This window comes from Amblyomma americanum, chromosome 6, assembly GCF_052857255.1.
Source record: "Amblyomma americanum isolate KBUSLIRL-KWMA chromosome 6, ASM5285725v1, whole genome shotgun sequence".
Lineage (NCBI taxonomy): Eukaryota > Metazoa > Arthropoda > Arachnida > Ixodida > Ixodidae > Amblyomma > Amblyomma americanum.
This window is the reverse complement of record NC_135502.1, coordinates 16,831,605-16,851,947: the sequence shown is the minus strand read 5'-3', so window position 1 is coordinate 16,851,947 and position 20,343 is coordinate 16,831,605. Positions and strand designations below refer to the sequence as shown.

The 20,343-nt window shown below is 45.8% G+C and overlaps 2 protein-coding genes across 2 annotated transcripts in view; both read right to left on the bottom strand.

Moving 5' to 3' along the window:
• Positions 1–9,222, bottom strand: part of LOC144094482 (uncharacterized) — a 30,774-nt gene extending 21,552 nt beyond the window's left edge. The window contains exon 1 of the mRNA XM_077628409.1: positions 7,390–9,222. Within this exon, the coding sequence (XP_077484535.1) occupies positions 7,390–9,011 (1,622 nt within the window). The 5' untranslated portion in view covers positions 9,012–9,222. The remainder of the gene's footprint in view (positions 1–7,389) is intronic.
• Positions 9,223–9,885: 663 nt separating this feature from the next.
• On the bottom strand, positions 9,886–18,877 carry LOC144136375 (acetylcholinesterase-like). Its single transcript, XM_077668652.1, has 3 exons — positions 17,180–18,877; positions 10,806–10,955; positions 9,886–10,371 (listed from the first exon to the last, which is right to left on the bottom strand). Exons 1-3 carry the CDS (start codon positions 18,769–18,771, stop codon positions 10,191–10,193), a joined length of 1,923 nt encoding a protein of 640 aa, XP_077524778.1. The 5' UTR covers positions 18,772–18,877; the 3' UTR covers positions 9,886–10,190.
• Between the last annotated feature and the right edge of the window lie 1,466 nt (positions 18,878–20,343).

The window sequence follows — 20,343 nt, the reverse complement described above, 5'->3', positions numbered from 1 at the left end:
GCCGGGCTAGAGGTGGGTGCGCGCAGTCGAGCCGCCGCCGGTATAATGGCCGCGGATGTAGAGGGTTGGTCAAAAGTTCCCTGGCCACAGGGTCGACTTTGCAGCGACATATCGTGCTACTTATAATAGCAATAAGGTTACCAAGGTTCTCAGATGTGAGAATGATACTTCTCCTGTTCGCTGTAGAGATTTTGGGCTTCGAGGGTGTCGTAACTGTCTGACTATAGCGCTCGAAAGCAGACGCTCTGGCCTGGGAACTTTTGACCGACCCTGTGCATGCTTCTTCCCATATGTTGCCGCTGTCGGTCTGCCAGCCACCGCTGCCCCAGAAATGGACTATTCGCGCTGCGTCGCCAGCACTCTCCGCCGTCTCCACTTCAGATGTGCGAGAGCTACCGGCTCCCGAATGACGCGATCAACCGCGCGTTGTCGATGGATGCGCACTGTTCGCCCCCGTCCGTAACAACACAGAAGGTTTTTGAAGGGTGAAAAGATAAAGCGTGAAAGAGTACTGCACTTGAATCCCAACACATATGCGCATATTTGTCGTCACTAAATATTTCCTTAAAATCTGTGGTCCTTAGCAAAACCTGTCCAGCTCCCGTCATAACGGCTGGCTGTTTTCACGTCTTCAAGTCGGTGCTATTCCCAGCTTCTTAAGCTCCTCTTTATGGCCATAACTGCATAATAAATATGCAATTATCAACGTTATCCGCGTGCTAGGCGAAACCAGCTAAAGGTTTCAAAGTTTTCTTGACCTTCCCAATTTAAGCTGTACTTCTGACCTTGGCGTCTTTGTTGATTATAGCTAAGCGTTCGAAAGTCTTAATCACGAAACACATTTAAGAAGCTGGACCATTACGGCAAACTTAGACATGTCCTCTGATTTATTAAATATTATTTGAACGCTCGCAATCAGCAAGTTGCTCGCAATCAGTCTTTCCAATACATTAAAAATTAAAAATGGCGTGCTCCAAGGCAGCCTCCTTGGACTGCTCCTATTCAATATATATATATATATATATATATATATATTATTGACTTACCCAGTGTCAGTGATTTAGCTAAATACATCATATACGCGGACGACACGAGCCTGTTTTTTTCCTCGCCCGATGCCATGGAACTAACCAACACCTCAAATGGAGCACTAGCGTTACTATCTGATTGGACATCAACCAACTCATTAACAATAAACAAAGAAAAAACGAAATCTTTATTATTCCATCTAAAGGGGCAACACATAACCTGTGTGCAACTTCTATATTTGGCGAACTCTCCCATTGAGTACGTGGAAATTTTCACATCTCTTGGTGTGGTGTTTACCGCAACTATGTCCTGGGACGCCCATGTCAGCAAAGTCTGCTTAGCCCTTACCAGATAGATAAGAATAATCTCGCAGAATAAGTATATTTTGACGACGAAAACAAAATTTAACCTTTATCATGCTTCCTTTTTTTGTTATGGGTCATACTGCTTCCTTGTTTGGGGAACAACTGCGGCATTGAACATCAAGAAGCTTCTAACTTTACAGAAAAGAGTACTATATGCAATCGCTAACGAGCCATATGATGCACCATCACATTTCTTCTGTCTACAATACGACATAATATCCATAAACACAATGTTCGACTACAGGTTAGCATCCTCCTAGAAAGAGGAAAAATATCAGCCAAAAATGGCGAATTTCTTTCGAACATTGTAAACTGGGTCCTACAGTGCGTTCAAATGTGTATAAAATTGTAGGTGATGTGTACAATAATGTGTATTTTTCTTTTGCCAAATTTCGTCCTGCTTTTGTATATTATGTCTTGTCTTTCCGTGTGTCTTGAATTATTATGTCTGTACAGTTAAGTGATCATTTCTGGTCGCTACAAAACTCCCCGGTTGTATTGGTGGCGAGGCTTGTCAAGCGGTTGTAATGACAGCTTTTTTTCTTCCCGCACTCAGTTTTTGCACAGAAAACTGGGATTAACTGAACTGAGTTGAAAATTATGGCAATTAAACTCGCTTTTGCCGCTAGTTTCGGAACATTGGTATGTGATAGATATGTGTGACACTGTACAAACACCGCACTATAGCCGATAAGTTTAGCTTTCATAAATTTTGCGTATTTTTATTATTGTTTTATTTTATTGCAGCTTATAAACGATCTGCAGGCCAATGTTTGTTTCTCGTTGTAATATTTCGTGCGAGGTTTGATGCAGGCAATATTTCTCTCCTAACTCACTCTCCAACGTCGGCATATACCTCACAGTGCCATTCACCCGCCGCGAAGGTTCAGTGGCTCTGCCGTTCGGCTGCTGATCCCAAGGTCGTGAGATCGAATCTCGACCGCGCCCACCGCATATCGATGGCAGCGAAATGCAAAAAAAAAAAAAACACGTGTGCTGTGCAATGCCGGCGCTCGTTACAAAATCCCAGGTGTTTCAAATTAGTCCGGAGCTCTGCACTACGTGTCCTTCATACAGCATATATGTATCTATTTGGTAAGTTTAAACCCACTTATCAGTACCAATCACAATGCCAGTAACGATATGGACGAACTTAACATTTGTGCACTCAATTTGTTCTAGCCTTATAGACCTTTCATATCTGCTGCCAGAAGAAATAATAACGCCAATAAAACAACCCGCAGAGTATTGGCCAAGGTCAGAAGGCGTTTGGTCACTGCACTTTGTGCGGCGTTCTTGTCCCCTTTCAGCACTTCTGGCAGTGATAGGTGCCAAGCATAGATGGCAGTAGATATGATGTGTGAGCGCAGTCTGACTGAATACGCCTGGTCTTTGACTCAGTCGCTAACGACGATCAGGCCAAACGAGTATGAGATAGTTGCACAGGATAAGAATAATGAAGTACGCACATGTCTGAACGGTGAACCAATTATATATATACAGAAAGCAATTTCGATGTGATGTCTTATTTGACGGCGTATGTACCCTGCATGTGTAACAAATCCTTCACCGGGCGCTTAGGAGAAAACGGTTGGTGTGGAGAGGAATTCGTGTCAAGAAAATAAGGAGGTGGCAGTTTGAGTGTTTCTGAAGGGGTGTGAAGATTCAAAACAGTTCTTAATATTTGTGCCCCTTTTGCGCGGATTCGCACTAAACGACCTGCACGCTTAGCCAGAGAGCAGAATTTCAAGGTTATAATAGAAAGATTCCAGTTTGTTCTCGCCAGTCTAATTTCTTGGAAAGTCAAGTGAAAAGCTATCGAACTCGGCTTATCTTTTAAAAACATGGGGCAGTGAAACCTGTTGTCGATAAAGTAATAGAAAGGACTTTACACAGTTTTATAGAATGCGAATAAAACCCACAGGCAGAAATTGAGGTAGTTAGGCCCTTATTTGGCAGGTACTATCTACAATTTTAGAATGCGCGCAGCGATCATGTTTTTTTTCGAAATTTTGTAAAAGGTTACTCTTGTCCACTTAGAGCGCTGGCGGGGCGCTCTGGTATGCACTGGCAACGCGGGTATTCACTTGCAACGCGTTGTAGCTTTTAACGCGAAAGCGCTACTTCACGAGGTAAAACCGGCTGACCAGTTTGTGTGATGCTTGACCTTGAGTGTGACGTTTGGTAAAATACAAATAAATAAACAAAATAAATAATGCCGTGAATGGTGTTCGAACCCGCGGCGTCGCGAACAGATCAGCTTCGCAGGACACTGCACGCAAGCAATATGCTCTCGCATTTTTTTTTTCTTCATTTACACTGTGGTGTCGCCGCAGCCGATCAAGCCTCAACTGCAACGCACTCCTGCACTGTGCATTACACATCGTCTTCTTCATCAACTAGTACTGCTACCAGATTAATATTCGGTCTTTGTGCTATGCGGCGGTAGTGACCGAGAGATGTTCACTGCATGCGTTGGCGTGGACAACGTTGTGGCAGAGACGCGGCACTGGAGCATAGGCCGCATTGGGAAAATGGCATTAACACAGAAAAGGCGTTGAAGACGCGCATAGCTGGCACATCATTTTGTGCTTAGCATTGGTAAACCACCATCCATTGTCAAGCTCTAATCAGCTCTGAACTTACTCCAGCGTGTTATGAAGGGCGTCACTCCCGTGTTTTAGAGAGCTGTGGAAACCTTGTATGACGCCGGTATTTGGTCATCTGATGATCACTGCAGTTATTCAGAGTGTTCAGGCATCGGCTAACTGTATACCTTTACTGACTACTCTGGGACATGTAGAAGGCAACACTGACTTTGGCGGCGCGGTTCATGATAAAATAAAACTGGGTAAAATTATTGGAGTAATATTGCCGCTATTAAAGAGACACTGAGAGTAAATAAAAGTTTGTCTGTATCTATAGACTACGGCATTCGAGCTACAAAACAGACTACTCTCGCCAAAACGGACCTTATATGAGCCGGAAGGGACCGAAAACGTAATACAGGTGTGGCGTCATCATTCCCTGATTTAAGACATAAACTGTGCGCGTCGACACAAGATGTTTTTTGGGGATTCCAGAATCTTCGCTACCTTGCCATTCACCTCAAAACGGTAGCAACTTGCCTTTCTGAGTGGGAAGGAAACACTTTTGAAAAGAGTTGCGGAAAAATTTCTGCATTACGTTTTATCGCCCATAAAGTGTTTTCTTTATTTTTTTAACACTCAGACTAATGTTAACGTACCCAGAAAACTCATGGATATCGATTTCGACTGAGAGCGATAATTATATATAGTTCTCCTCATACCTCGATTAAAATAATTTGATCATAAAATATTGCGAGAAAATGTGAAGACATGATAATAAAGAGCTCTGTAACTGTCTTTGGAACGGTCGAAGCAATATAATTTTGTGGCGGTGGGGTTTAAAAAAATGACAACATTGAGTGAGTGATGCAGATTTTACTGATTGGCCAATACTGGGAGGTTTTACGTGTATATAAGGTCTAGTTTGGTAAGCTTACAAATATTTGCCGCTTACACCAGAAATAAAATGCTTCTATAGAATGAAATTTTCTGTGATTATTTCAACTGTTCCCGCAACCAGCTCGCCCCATTTTGAGTATGTAGCAAGCTGTCAAAAACTCTATTGGCCGTTTACATCATAAAAAATGTTTCTACCAGGTCAAATTTGCTGTGATTGCTTCAGTTGTGCTCGCGACCAGATTGCAGCATTCTGAGTGTATAGCAATGCCTCAAAAACTCTATTTCTGTCCCTGCTCCGTCACTCCTGTTTCATGCACCTCATTTTTGCCTTAAACCATGTCAACTTTCGAGCATTGCTGCCTATTTCTGGTAGCACGCAGTAATAAACTAGTGAATGTCTGCGACATTTAGCAAAAGCTACCTTTACTTCAGGTTGATAGAAAAATGCTCCAAAAAGCAACTACAAAACTTCATCCATATAGGGCTCTAGAACTTCCGGCGAGCTGCTACGATCAGCCTGCGTTGTTTCTGTTGGTACGTTTCGTTGACTGCAATGATTAATGATGAGTAAAAAAATAAGCTACGCTGACCGAAAGGCACGACGACAACTTAACAGGCCGTGAGTGGTCTTTTCATTCTGGTGTCCTTCTGTCCTTACTGACATCACAGAAGTTTACTCCTATGCAGAAGTTTTGTGACTATGTTCCTTGTGCTTTCATTTATGGTTCTTGTTTTGAGGAAATTTAATGATTACTTCAATGCCAGTAACCTGTGGTTCGATCACACTCTGGCTGATATAGTGACATCATTTAATCTAGGCGATTTGTTCATAATAAATTTTTTCTATATCTTCAAGTTTAGAGCAGTCGAGCGCACGGTGACTATATTAGCCACCTTACCTATACCTCTGCTCTCTTGTGTCAAGAAAGCAAAATGACAATACTAAAGTCGGTTAAAGCAACAGTTAGCACTCCGCTGCATAATGAAAAATATCCTCATGTCATAAAGGCTTTACTAAAAGAAGAGATGCTGAGGCAGTACTTTAGTTTTCTATACGGCATTGTCTTGTTTTAGCACACTAATACAACCTGTGCACCGCTTTTCGAAGCAAATCATATTTTAATAGGATGTGCCATAATCTTTTATTATAAACGTTTTCAATCCTAAAAATTCACCTGCGTCAAATCTGATTTGCTGCACCTGTAAAACTTCGGCAAATACGGGAAATGATTGTTCCTTGTCGCCGTTACCACACTGCGCAGTTCATCGAAAAATTAGTGTGACATTTAACTAAATAATGCCTTTTTCCCAACAAGCCGCCACGGTGGCTCAGTGGTCATGGCGCTCGGGTGCTGACTCGAAAAGCGCGGGTTCGATCCCGGCCGCGGCAGTCAAATTTCGATGGAGGCGAAATGATCGAGGCTCGTGTACTGTGCGATGTCCGTGCACGTTAAAGGACCCCAGGTGGTCGAAATTTCCGGAGCCCTTCACTACGGCATCCCTCATAGCCTAAGTCACTTTGGGACTTTAAATCTCTATAAACCAAACCTTTTCTCAACAATCTTTCTGTTTTATATCATTCACCGAAAATGCTACCTTGAGTCAAATAACATATCTCAACGATGTTTCGTGTACTTTTTAGTACATAAGCCAACGTGTTCCGATTGGTGTAACCATCCTTATTATTCCTAATCATTCCCTTTCTAAGCTTTGATGCAATAAACATAGCAAAAAAGCCACTTTCGTAAAGAAAGACAGGCAAAATCTCGACTGTGGTCACGGGTGTTCAAGGTACCACGTAAACAGATTGCATCCACATTTTTTTTTAATTCAGCCGGATTCAGTTTGGCAACTAATATGGTGATACTTTACAAAAACGAATTCAAGAGGAATGTTGCAGTCATTTTTCGCACCCCATGCCAGAATTAGAATTAGAGTTTGAACTGCGCAGCCTATTTGCTCCTATGCATTAAATTATTAATTCGGTTTTTTGCGTCCCGAGTCAATGCAGCGGAACAAAGTGAGGGTAAATGGAAAAAAAAAATTTTACGAAGCGATGCCATCGGTTAAAAATTGTGCTATGCGAATCCGGCACTGCAAGTGAAGTGGTAAGACATGTTGAGCGAGTGTCTGTATTTTTGTGCTTGTGTGTGCACGTGTCGGTTAAGGGGAATGCAAGAATGGAAAGTTACTGTGCAGTAAATCTGAAGCCACGCAATGATTCCAGCCACCTTAGGAGCACTCAAGGTATAAGTGCCCTTTGGGCACTCTTGGATCTGTGACAATGAGTCAAACGGAGCCATGTACAATAGAGCGGAATAAAAAGAACAGTTTAAAACGGCTTCTGAAGCGAATCCGCATTATTACTATCATTATCATCAGATTTTCAAATTATGTAGAAAAAGCTAACGGAACCGAAAACGAAGGAAAGCACGTGTCGGGGTTTGTGGCAATTTGGAAGCGTGAGTCTCTGAAATCCCGTGCAGCGGAAAAGGATACAGGCTTACCCGTCTCTGTAGAACGTCCCCCAAGCAGTGGATATTTCCTCCATGAAGCTCTTTTCGTCAGCCGTGTAGCGCGCAGCCGCAAGCATCTCCTTGCCTCTGGAGCCGAGCGGCTCCGTGTAGCGGCTCGTGTCGTTGACAAACACGAGCGAACCTAAGGTGAAGGGAAGGTCGTCGCTGTGCGCAATGCCGAACGACTCGGGCCAAAGGCTGTACGAAGGACGGTGCACGAAGACATATCGGTAAATGCTGAAGCCTTTCTCCCGAGCCAAGATGTCGGCGACGAGTTGCGTCGGGCAATAGAATGTGACGTCGCCAAACATTTCGCCGAAGATTCTCTCGACTTCTTCGGGTGTCTTGCGCTTGTCTTCCGGGCCACCGAAATATGCCGTTGCAATCCTGCGGCTCTGCCAGACCGGAATGTCAAGCATCTGGACCATGACCAGTATGGCCACGAGTCTGTATTCAGAATCAAGCAATTCCTTGAACCGCGGGAATGCGAGCTTGAGCTGGCTGAGGAACACAGTTCCTTCGTTCTTCACTGTCCCCAACAGGACTTCCGTGGCGCCAAGGTCCTTGAAGGCGTCCACTGACAAGACCCTCTTAGGCAGAAACTCGTCGCCGTCGATGGGCGAAAACATCTGTTTAATAAAGTCGACAATCTGGACAGTGTCGATGATGTCTGAAGCTTTCTTTTTTTGCAGACATTTTATGATCTCAACCTTCTGCTCGTCCAGCGTCTTGTCCAAGTTGTAGCATCCAAGAGCTCCTGTGATGGCCGTAAATTTCCCCGCGCCTCTGAAGAATAGTCCTATCACCAAAGACAGAGGGCTTCCACTCTGCATGACGATTCTCTTGAACAAGCCTTTGCTGTGCGGCGAAATGGCGTGAAGGCCCACCGAAGCTGCGCCAGCACTCTGGCCGCTCAATGTGACTTGCTTTGGATCGCCTCCGAAGTTTTTTATATTCTCTTGCACCCACCTGAGGACCAGGTTCTGGTCCCAAAGCCCCATGTTTCCAACCAGTTTAGACTCCTCGAGCGAAAGGAAGCCGAATATGCTCACCCGATAGTTGAAGGTCACGAAGACCACGCCAGTTAGCGCCACGAAATTCGCCGGGTCGTTCGCAAACAAAGCCGAGTCACTCCACTGAAACACGTTGCCATCAATGAATACTACGACGGGCAGATTGTCTTCGCACGATTCTGGTGTCTGGCAAGCGGAAGAGGGTTTCCACACGTTCAGGTATAAGCAGTCTTCGGAAGCGCTGGAGTAGTTCAGCCTTACGCCAGCGAACACCGGCAAAAGAAGCTGCCGGCATGGCGTTGGCTTGCGAGTCGCCTGGTAGGTTCCTTTCCACGGCTGGATGGGCTGTGGCTTCTGGAACCGCAGCTCACCGAGTGGCGGCTCGGCGTAAGGTATTCCAAGGAACGCGTCTACCTTCTTACCTCCTACCTCAATGCGAATGCCAGCCACTCGGCCGCTGGTGATGCTTGTTACTGGATCTGGATCGTCTGTGGCACATTCATGGAGCAAGCAGAGGCTCAGCAACGCCATGGTGAACGGTTGTTTCACGTACCAAAGCCGCAGCCGGCGCAACGACGCCTCACTGCTTGCCACGTGCATGGTGAAGGTCTAGCAAAGTCGTGCAATGTCCGAGGTGACGCTGGGAGGCTAGAGCTGACACGTCGCCCGCTAAACTGTCGTGTGACTGCGGCCGGCTGTCGCACGTTGTTCTGTTCGAAGTGGAACCATTGCTTGCGAGGCTCTCATTCCGCTGACAATTTGCCAAAACGAGGAAGTTTTGTTCTTGCGTCAAGGGCGTCGGGCGACTTCGAGGTCGATACAACGGTGGTGCGCGTCCAGCTGTATTATACTGCTGCGTGGCGGAACTGCGCAAGTTGTGCCGTCTTTCCGGCTTCTTTGATGGGATACTAAACGCACAAAAATACAACGCTTCTCTATGTGTGCAAATATAGTTTTGTTTTCTTCGCGCCTTTTATATCGTCATGACGCGCAGCAGGCTATTCTATTGGCACTATTACGGGCAGCAAGGAAAGTGCAGCGTCCTTTATTATCAGTCGCTATGGCCGGTATTTTGTCCACGGCGCCTCTTTCAACGGTTTAGTGTGCGCAGAGGTTCAGACAAGGGTGAGCTCTGCTTCTTTTCATGGTGCTTCCAAAGTCATGCTTTTCACGGGGATGAGGGAAGAAGTGCTTGGAGAAGGGCGAGTTTTTCGCACCCACCTACGTATTTTCCTTGTGTCGTAATTCCTACCTCTCTGGCTGCAGTAAGGGTTCCGCCAGTAAGAATAGCAACGAGCACTTCTTGCAGAACATATGCTTTTCATTTGTGGTTACCTCCCGTTCGTCAGCTTTGAAGGTTAGTTCATGTTGTTTAGAAGATGCAAAGGGGCTAGAGCCTCAGCAGCGTACCTCAGTTAAGTTCAGGATATCAGTCCAGGCTTGAAATATCTTGAGATTCATACAGTGAATTTAGTTGTGGAAAAGTGGCTTTATTTTGATGCGACGTTGTGATATTTTCTGATTCAATGTTAGTCAGGCATATAATCTCTCTCGATTTTATGAAGCCACATTTGTGACTTGCTGTTCACAAATGCTTTGTGGTAAATAAACTACTCTTCTCGGTGTTCATGAGAGATTAAAACACACATAACCTTTTATTGGGTTGCGCATATCTATCTCTACGTTTGAGATCCTAAAAGCAATGGCAATCGGAAAGCTTTCAGCCCCTAAGCAATAACAGTGCAAGCTGAGCACGTTGTTTAAGCATTGGTTTTGAAGTTAAACTTTAATTAAACCAGGGAGCGTGAACATGATGAACAATGACCATGGCAGCATGACGGGTGACGATGATGCAGCGTGCCTTGGCCGAGGCCACTGTTTCTTCGGCGGCATGTTACTGTCCGACTTCACAGGTTTTGTGGTTGGAGGCGTGGAGATCGCTTGTTTTATGTTCGAGTCACTGCAGAGAAATGAAAAATCAATTTTAGACCAGTGCTTTCGACTTATAATATGCGTATTGCCTGTGAGATTACCTGCACATCCTTTCGTTGTTATTGCGCAGCTTGCTTTAATACTTAAACTCGTGTGACTGGGGCTTTAAAACGGCAATTCTGCATACATAGAGATAACATATACGTTTCATGATGTGGGAACTGCGGTGGCATGGGAGATCAGGACAAGACCTCACCGATGCATTCATGGCTTCTTTTCTTTTCTCAGAAAGCGCCGGTTCTTCTTGTCACAATATGAACTGGTGGGCGGGTTGGTCAGACATAGTAGCAATGTTTGCGTTAAGGTCTCTTGTTAAAAAAAACTAAAAGGCATAGATTCTATGTCCTCATGCCATATCTATTTCTCTTCAAAGGAGCATCACATGAAGAGTTAAAAACTTGCCTTGTTACTACAGCATTCTTCCATAATTCACACAGCTCTTTCTTCCCGGCTGCGACAACAGAGTAGTTGCGCGGCTTCATCAGGAGAAGCTGACGAGCCTGCGCTGTGTACACCGGCCACTGCACACCTGGCGAGGGAATCATCGGGGTCCTGAAGTGAGAGAAGTGTTTTTGTGAGGTTAGTGATGAAGTGACCACTGCGGACACTGTGACGAAGACATTGTTTCAAAATAAACGCGAACAATGCTTAATAAACTATTTTGAGCGTTGTGAAAAAGAGCACATAAGTTTTAGAATTTCAAATGTTTACATACTTGTTTATCACATACTACATCACGAGCTGGCAATAGTTCGAACATACAATACATGGGATGATAAACGCCGGTCTTCTTTGTTATATGTTATGAGCGGAAACCGTCCTATGCCAATTTTCATCGAAGCAACTGTCGCCAGGCGATATGTTTATACAGCATTACAGCAGCGAGCACAGATGTAGGTGAGATTAAAAGCGAAGCACAAGTGTATCATAGTGTTTGCTTACAGGCGACATTTGATTTGCACTCAAGATGGGCGTGTGCGTGTAACAGGCGCTTCGCATATGTCTCTTTTAGAAAGTGGCTGAGAAATGCCAAAATAAGCCTTCATTAGACCTACAAAAAAGTTCTATCAAGCATTACTTGTTTCGTGGGCAATAGTTTTCACGTGGTTTTTGTAAACTAGACTGGCATGCACTTCGCTGTGGGGGCTCTCTCTCTCTCTCTCTTGGTCACGTGTGGTGCCACTAAAAATCCGAGCTGGGTGTATTCGAATGCGGTATTGTCGCAGTTCGCTTAATATTTATCCTAAATGGTCTGAAATTAGAGTAGGGTATATTGGCATACAGAAAAATGCATTTGGTTTACTGAATATAAGAACAGCATTCTAGTAGCCACGATATGACTTTCCGAAGTGCATTACGCACGGCCTTCACCGACTGCAACTTTCAATGGGGAGCGCGGGTCACAAATTCTGTCGGCGCGCTTCTGTAAAGCCCTTCAAGATAACTTTCAAAAGAAAAGAAATGAACTAATACAGATAGTTGAGTTACTTGGTGATTCATCCTGGAAAATAGCAGCTAAAAGAGACGAAACACGAAGCCGCGTTCGTGATGTCTGTTCCTTACTTCATCTTTCGTCTGTTTGCGCTCTTATTTTTCATGATGAAAGAAGTGAAGCAAAATCTTTTTTGGTAAGCCATGCTAGCGCGTGTTGGTGCCCTAAAGTTTCAGAATGTTCTTCATTGCCGCCCGTGTCAATGGCAATAAAATTGTATGAGTAGTGCGGCACGCTCAGGAACAAGAAAACAAAGATGAAGCAAAATTACTTCTTTCTGAAGGATGAAAAGTGGTGTTTTCTAGGAAGCACAAGCTGTAGAGTTACATTTGCCCTACACCCAGATCCAACATTACACTTAAAGTCCCCAGTTCAAGGTGTGCATGTCGCGCGAGTGCACAGCACGCGGCCGTGATGCTTAGCAGGTGTTTTTTTTTTTCTCGAGAAATGTCACCACTTCGCTGAAGAACAAAAAAGCAAACGAAAACCGGTCTCGCAATTTGAGCGTCCGCCTCACATGTCGTAGGTGCAGGGCGTGTTCCCGAATGCCGTCGGGTACCCACATGGGATACAATGGGTACATGCGTACATGCTTTTCTGCGGCCTGGGGATCGGCTTCTTTAAGGAAAAATGCTTGGCCAATGGGCTTTGATTCCACCTTGAGCAGTTGAAAACTGTGTAAAGCCGTATGCATCAAAAACAACACACCATTATTTTCTGAAACAAATAAACTAGATTAAACAGAAAGACGGGTTTCGTGAACTACCATTGCAATTAGGCTTCTAAAGCTAAAGGCATTCTGTCAGACAGAACAAGAAAAAAAAAAAACCTCGGCTGTTTTGCCGACCCTCTGGGAAAACATTTGACACCAATATCGCTACACCTGAGCAATGCACCTGATATTTGGCCGGCTTTAGTCTCGTGGGTACAGATGACACCTCCTCAGAAGTGCTCTCTCTTTTGCCATGTGTCCAAAGTGCACCAGGATCTCCTTGGGCAGCTGGCGAAAGCGATGTTATTTCTGACAAATATAGCGGCGACGTCGACGCTTCTTTAAATGCATTGGAGAAGGCCGTTCCTTATCAAGCGATCGAAACACGTAGAAAAGAAAATAGCAGGCGGAAACACAATGTGTATGTCGCCACGTCGCTTCTATATGCGCCTGGATGCTATTCCATAGACCCAACGCTCGCGGCATGAATAAAACAAGACAGAAAGGAGCGAACACGTGTCACATATTTATACTATTTTGAAGCGGCACTTATAAATACGTGGCATATTTTCTGGCACACGCTCTGCATCGGGACACGCGAGCCTTGGCTACGAAGCTGGCGCTATGTATACCGTTTAGCTAGCTCTGCGGGCTAACGTGTTCTGTGCTGAAGTGTTCTGCGGTTATTATTCTTAGATTAAAAGCAGTTTCCTTGCGAAGCTTAACCATGGGTGGTTAACAGTTTGTTGCCTTGAAGCTGCTTTTCACAAAAGGAAATTTGCTGAAAGTGAGATCTTGTCTAGAAACGAAAGTAGAGACCAGTAAAGCTCTAATACAACTTGTTCGGCCACTCTGTGGTGCACTGTGATGGCTTCCACAGAAATAATAAATATTCTTTATTATTTTCAGCAGAACAATTAAACAGACATCTTTGCGCTGTTTGCCTTTTAATATTTTGTGTTTGGAGTATCCCACATGTAAAGCTGCAGTCAATTGCAAAAATGTTCGCATATGTTCCGGTTGTAAGCTGTTGTAAAGCGTGTGCAGTGAGTAAGTCCAGACAAGACTGAGCGGAATTCGGCCACCGCAGAAAAAAGAAAAATAATTGCGAAGGTAACGCAGTTGACTACGTGTCTGAGAAAGCAAATGAGTACGTGACGAGTACAAGCGTAGAAAGTTGGTCTTGTTGGTGTAAGTTCCTTCTTGGAAATAGCTCGAAGGGCAAAGAGAGAGAGCCCTCGTTTTCTACGTCTCTCTTTCATTTTTGACCTTCGCGCTGTTTTCAAGGACGTGAGGAGCATACTCCGATGTAGATGTTTATTTATTAGGGCTGCTTTCGCAGGATACTACTTCAAACCACTTCAGTACTTATTTCTTGCACCTCTTAGCGGTGTGCCAGCCTGAACCTCTCCGCATTACATTCTGCTGTAACATTTGCTTGCTTATTTAGCGATTATGCATATATTTAAGGTTGAATAAAGGACGATACTAGAAAAAAAAGAAACTGCAAAAGAAAAGGTTAAGTTCGCCACACTGATACGAATCGGCTAAAATGTCCTATAAAAGCAAAAGAGCATTCCAATAAGTCGCCCAAGTGTGTAGCAGTGTCGCACTAAATTTTTGTATTTGTTGAGTGCTATCCCACAACGCATCTCATTGATGTTTTAACTCTACCACCGATTATCGCAATTCCTATGTTAACTGAGGTGCTAGGGAGGACTAGTTGGTCGTTGGGCATAGTATCTGTTATGGTGTAGAGCACTGTGTAAGAAGTATTTGAGGTGGAACAACGCGTCGCGTAGCCGTTCAGCGACCCGAGAGTAAAATTGTACCCACTTGCCTGCCGTGCCACCAGAGCGCAGCACTGCTGAGCGGGCTCATCCATTGAAGCGGCGTTGGCAACGTGCTGCTTTTGCGGTTGCCCTTTACATATGTACCTTGCTTTATTTACAATCATTTTGCTCGGTTGATGGTGTTTAGATTACCAAGGAATGTCTGTATCGTATGTATAGCCCATTTGTGGCTGTAATGACTTGGAGAAATGGAAAAAAAGAAGTTTTGTGTCCTGGTGCAAGGTCGGAGTACCAGACATGCGCTGATCAGATGTCGCTTTTTGCGGCTACGAAGGTTGAGCATAGCTTGGAGGTATGACATCACGCCATTCTACGCAAAGACCGCATCCTGCAAGCAGCAGACAATGCATGTGAAAAACATTTTTAGCGAGAGGACGTCGCAATGATTTCGGAAGCACCTTGCAAGGACATGATTGTGAGCCATGAAGATCAGTGCTGGCAAAGTACAAGTACGACGAAGTTCGAAGATGGGCCTAGAAACATGTTAAGGGGGGGGGGGGGGGGGGGAACAAAAAGTGGAAGCAACTTGCAAACTGCTAGCACCTACTAGAAAGCGCTGCGTAGCTCTCTCTAATACCGCGCGAGCCTGCCATAAAATTCACCTCGAACGACCATCTCAACGCATTTGTTCTCCCACTCTCATCCAATTGTACTGCTTTCATCAAGTATGATAACTGCCAGATGCAGTACAATGAAGAATCACGTCTGATAAGCCTGTCTGCCATGACTCTATCTTTCAAAGTTGGGCCTTACGAGTCATGAATAAATAAGGCGAAGGCAAAACTTGATGGTCTTGTGAACGCAAGAACTAACTTGAGAGCTTCCTTTACAGTGAACCTGGCAAGGCCAGTGTGAAATATTGCACAAAATATTGCGTGGCCGGCTTTCAATGCAGGAAACTGTTGAAATGCGCCGAGTGCCCGCGTGCAAAGCTAGGCTAAATGCTTCTGTAAACGTGAACAGGCCCAAAACAGCCATAGTTTTGCAGAAAACACGAGGAGTGGTGCAGTATGCAAATCTTGAGGTATTTTCTTTGTTAAAAGAAATAGACGCTTTGGCAACATTCTTCTGGTAAGAATGTTTGCGGCATAACAGTTTCCTCATTCTAGAAAATTGCAAGATGTCATTACTGTGCAGTGCGCACAATGTTGGCGTAATGGCTCAAATCGTGCATTATTATGTAGCACAGCAAATGCGTCAATACTGCACGCGGTCGAAGGAGAACGAAGAAAAACGATGCAAAAGTTAGGAAAACTCTCGAAACTTGTTAAGTTTTTCTTGTAGCTTCTTAGAATTCTGAAATAGCCTGGATGTGTTGTATTGCTGTAGATTGCAATTTAATCTACTTGGCTTGTTCGTTATATGAGTTGTGTAATAAATAGCTCCTCTTCGTTTTTTTTTAGCAAGCATTAAATAAACGCGTGCTCTGTGTTACAACAAAATACTGTCAGCTGCTTCCTTCTTTGTAAGCAGATGCGCTCAAACAGTTACCTGTGTTTGAATAGCCATTCGTGTGCCATAACCAAAAATACTTATACACGTGTGCCGGGTTGTTTTAAAATCAAATTCCAGTACCTCATAGAGAAGTTCATTACATTAGGGCCTACTTGATTCACACTCACGAAGAAAAGTGCAGGCGTAAGTCATACGACCTTCGTAGACTTGTTCGGCTGAGGTTGTGATGCAGCCTTGCAACCAAATCAATTAAGCTTGATTTCATATCAAAGAACAGTGTATTGGTCGCGTTGGTTGCTTCAGGAAAAGCGAAAGTTGCACGGATAATTACTGTCTTTTCAGATGACAGCGCAGTTTAAACGTGGCACTCTAGCTGACCGATTTCAGTTAAAGGTGGCGTTGACAATCGAGCAATTTACTTTCGCACGTTCGGAGTAACGCCGACATCGCTGGAACGTTGATGGCAGTTATCAAAGTAGCCACTATAACCCACTGAACACTAGCTCTGCCTCATGGTGAAAGTTCGAAGTATGGCCGAGATTTAGACAGGTGCGGAGGCGTCATTAATGCACCGGGATATTCTTACACCCTGCACTAGAGAACTACGCAGAACAAGAGTAGGAAACGGCTACACAGTTCTGTGTTTTCTTTTCGTGAGCACGTGTCGGCTGGTGCCTACGGCGTAACCTGGAGAGCGTAGCCTCTTTCACATTGCCCAGTGGCACTATCTATACCATTCCTCCCTAATCCGCCCCTCCCTTTCTGGTGTGCCTGCCTTACGTTGGCTCAACTTGAGCATTTCTCCCTGATTCACGGAGCCCCACACAACTGTAAGCACTTAATCTGGGCTCTTCGAAAAGTATCCTACTGCTACTGCTACTGCTATTGCTGTCAGGAAGAATGAAAAGGAAAGCGTACGGGCCTGCCCACTGCCACGTGCCACAACCGCTGCCGCGTGCTGAAAGTAGGAGAGTCGGAAGATAGGAGAGGAAAGATAAGGAAAGACGCGCGCGCGCTAATGTTTCCCGGGCCGATCCTGGAGTCAGTGCAATATACCGTGCCAACCCGTGCTTGAGTGCTTCAAGCACTCCGCCATATTAAAAACAAATTAAACTATTGGGTCCAAGTGGGACCCGTAGCAGATATTGAATCCAAAGCGATACGGCAAACTTAACCACATAGCATAGCATAGCGTGAGCGTTAAGTTTGTTTTCTTCCTCGGGCGTAGTTATTTATAGCGACAAAAAATCCTGTATGAACTCACCCATTCCGCATAAACTGGGCGAATGCACTGACGAGTTCTTTCATGAAGCCGTCCTCATCGCTTGTGTAATCTTGCGTCTGCAGGAATCTCTTTCCCACTTTTCCCAGAGGATCCGTGTAGCGCTCTGTGTCCTTCAAGAAAGGCAGCGAGCCGAGAGTGTAGAGCAAGTCCGCCGAGTGGGCCACTCCCATCCACGGAGGCACGAAGCTGTGAGAAGACATATGAGCGAAGGAGTACCTGTGCACGCGGACACCTTTCGACGCTACGGCATCGGCGAACAGTTGCGTTGGACAGTCGAAGAATACATCGCCCATGATTGTGGATGTTATGTCCCTGGCTTGATCGTAGGTCCGAGCAGCGTCGTCTTCCCCGTAATAGATGTCCGCTAGCTGCCGCGCCTTCGAGATCGGCATCTCGAACATTCTCGACAAGGCCGCGGTTCCGATAAGGCTGTACTCTTCGGGCTCTGCCGCGGACAGCCCGGGGAACGCTTTAAGCAGCAGATTGTAGAACATGGTGCCTTCGTTTATTGTCGTGCCAATTAAAACGTCCAGAAGTGGAAATTTATCCCACGTTTTCTCGCTCATGAATGTGTGCGGAAAGAAGTCGTCGTTGTCGACGGGAAGAAACCACTGTTGGAGGAACCGCGTGCTTTCCAGAGCTTCGAACGCTTTCGAAGCTTCCGTTCTTCGCAAGCATGTCATTACTTCAGACAGCTGGTCACGCGCGCTTCCTTTCCTGGCATCGTAGCATTGCAACGCGGCCGCAATGCTATCGAAGCTGGCTCGCGGGTTGAACACCCTGTTGAGTATCATTGTGAAAGGCGCTCCGCTCATCATTATGGCCCTGTGGAAAAGGCCGTTGCTGTGAGGCGATAGTGCGTGCAGAGCTACGGACATGGCGCCAGCACTGTGTCCCCACAGAGTCACTCGCTCGGGGTCCCCGCCGAAGCTAGCGACGTTGTTGCGGACCCACTTGAGGGCGAGGTTTTGATCCCAGAGCCCCATGTTTCCGCCTGTTTCGTTGGCGCCGTGGGCGGCCAGGAATCCGAACATGCTGACTCGATAATTGAACGTCACGAACACGACGTCCCCCGTCAGGGCCACGAAGTTGGCTGCGTCGTACACGAATAACGCCGAGTCGCCCCACTGAAAGGCCCCGCCGTGGATGAAAACAGCCGTGGGAAGAAGCGCCCCGCGACAGGCACTTTGCTGGCCGCTTGCGCACCCTTGGCTTCCGACCGGCCTCCACACGTTGACGTAAAGGCAGTCTTCTGACGCATCCGAGTAATGGAGCGCGAGCGGCCCGAGCAAGTCGAACGGTAGCTGCCAACAGGCGCGTGGCTTTGCCGTCGCGTTGTACGCACCTTCCCACGGTTGCACCGGTTGTGGTCTTCGGAAGCGAAGTTTGCCGACGGGTGGCTTTCCGTACGGTATCCCGAGGAAAGCGTCCACTTGCGTTCCTCCGGCATCGACGCGTGTTCCTACGACAACGCCTGCGTCGATCCGCACCGTAGGAATGTCATTCGCCACGGCGCAAAATGGCGAAACGGCCAGGGCTAAAACGAGCAGGTACCGATTCATACCTGGCATCTTAGTGTATTCGACATGCGGCTGCACCTTACTCGCTGTAGCGCAACATTAACCGGGAGATGGCGCGCAATTTTGACCCAGCGGCAACTCTCATTGGTACACGTGACTGTTTTAAGCGTTAGGGCCTCCAGCAAGGACGATGTTTCAAGTCTCCTCCTGGCCTTCGACGAAATTTAAGCGGAAGAAAGGGTCCACGCCGCTTACTATGCGCCAACGCACGTGCCACTTTTCCTCTCGTAATAACCGTATATCTTTATCGTCGCTCTTGGCGTCGTTCGAGCTATAACCTTCGACGGGTCCGTGATATGGCTTCGGCGGTTCCTTAGCGTGCAACTAGACTGAATGGTCGAACCTAGTGGACATATTCGAGAGCCAGACTAAGTACCTACACATGCAAAGGAAAACAAAAACTCCCTTAGGCTACCGAATGCTCATTAGTGTCCCTGGAGCAGGGTGATTTTTCACTCTGGGTAGGTTTTAGTACAACTGAAGGAAATCTGAGGGCGGCGCAAGAATTTGACCTCACAGGAGTCGGCGCTGCAGTGCTTGCTGTTTCATGCTTTTGGTGTCCCTTCAGGCACCGATACTGCACCGTCGGAATGCTTGGACTCGTACCATGCTTCCATACCTCTGATTTTGATGGAGCCAAGTTCACAAAACCGAAGCTCATTACACTCGCGTATGCCAAAATTTTGTAAGCGCTATGTTACGCGCGTCTTTGACACGGCGAGTAGTTTCATTTTACGACTAGTAACGTAGATTTCGTACGGGCATGAATTGCATGGCTTGCTGTCTCAGTCTTCAAAAAAAAAAAAATTCCTCTCTGAGAGTGCTATCTGTATGGCACCCTTGACTCCACCAGTACCCACACTAAGGTCGGCATAAGGTGAATGGCTGAGGCACATGTAGACTGTATTTGGTTTAAACAGCGCAAAAGACGCGGACGCACAAGGGACACACAAGACACACACACACGACAGATACAGCGCTGTATGTCTTGTGTGTCCGTTCTGCGTCCACGTCTTTTGCGCTGTTTAAACCAAGTATGAACCACCAACTAGCCCGCACATCTACCCTTGTAGACTGTATTGTCATAAATGGCATACGTTGAATGACCCGCATTCTCACTGGACTGTCCTCTGGCTCTCAACACATTAGTTGCTTAAAGATGAGCAATGTGCGGTACGCCGTGAGCCCTTGTAAATATCCTCTATGCCACTAGCGCAAAAAAAAAAGGAAATATAGCGTCTCTGGTAATTTGCTTCACTCTAAAGCTCCTGCAGTTAATTTCTAAATATAACAGGATGAAAGAAGAGGAAAACACCTTAATTGGAGACCAATACTAGGTCTCTTGAAAAAGAACACTTCCTCTTCATTTAGGACCATTGGAGAACACTTAGTCCGAATGAAGCCAAACATTCTAGGAGGAAGAGGGAGGGCGTAGATAGCTAATTCCAGATTTTAAAATTAAGACTGAAAAAAATATATATGCAGTTGAAAGTTGAAACGACAGCGTTACATAAGTATCGAGCGCGAAAAACCGTCAGCCTCCAGCTAGGTGCTTACATGTGC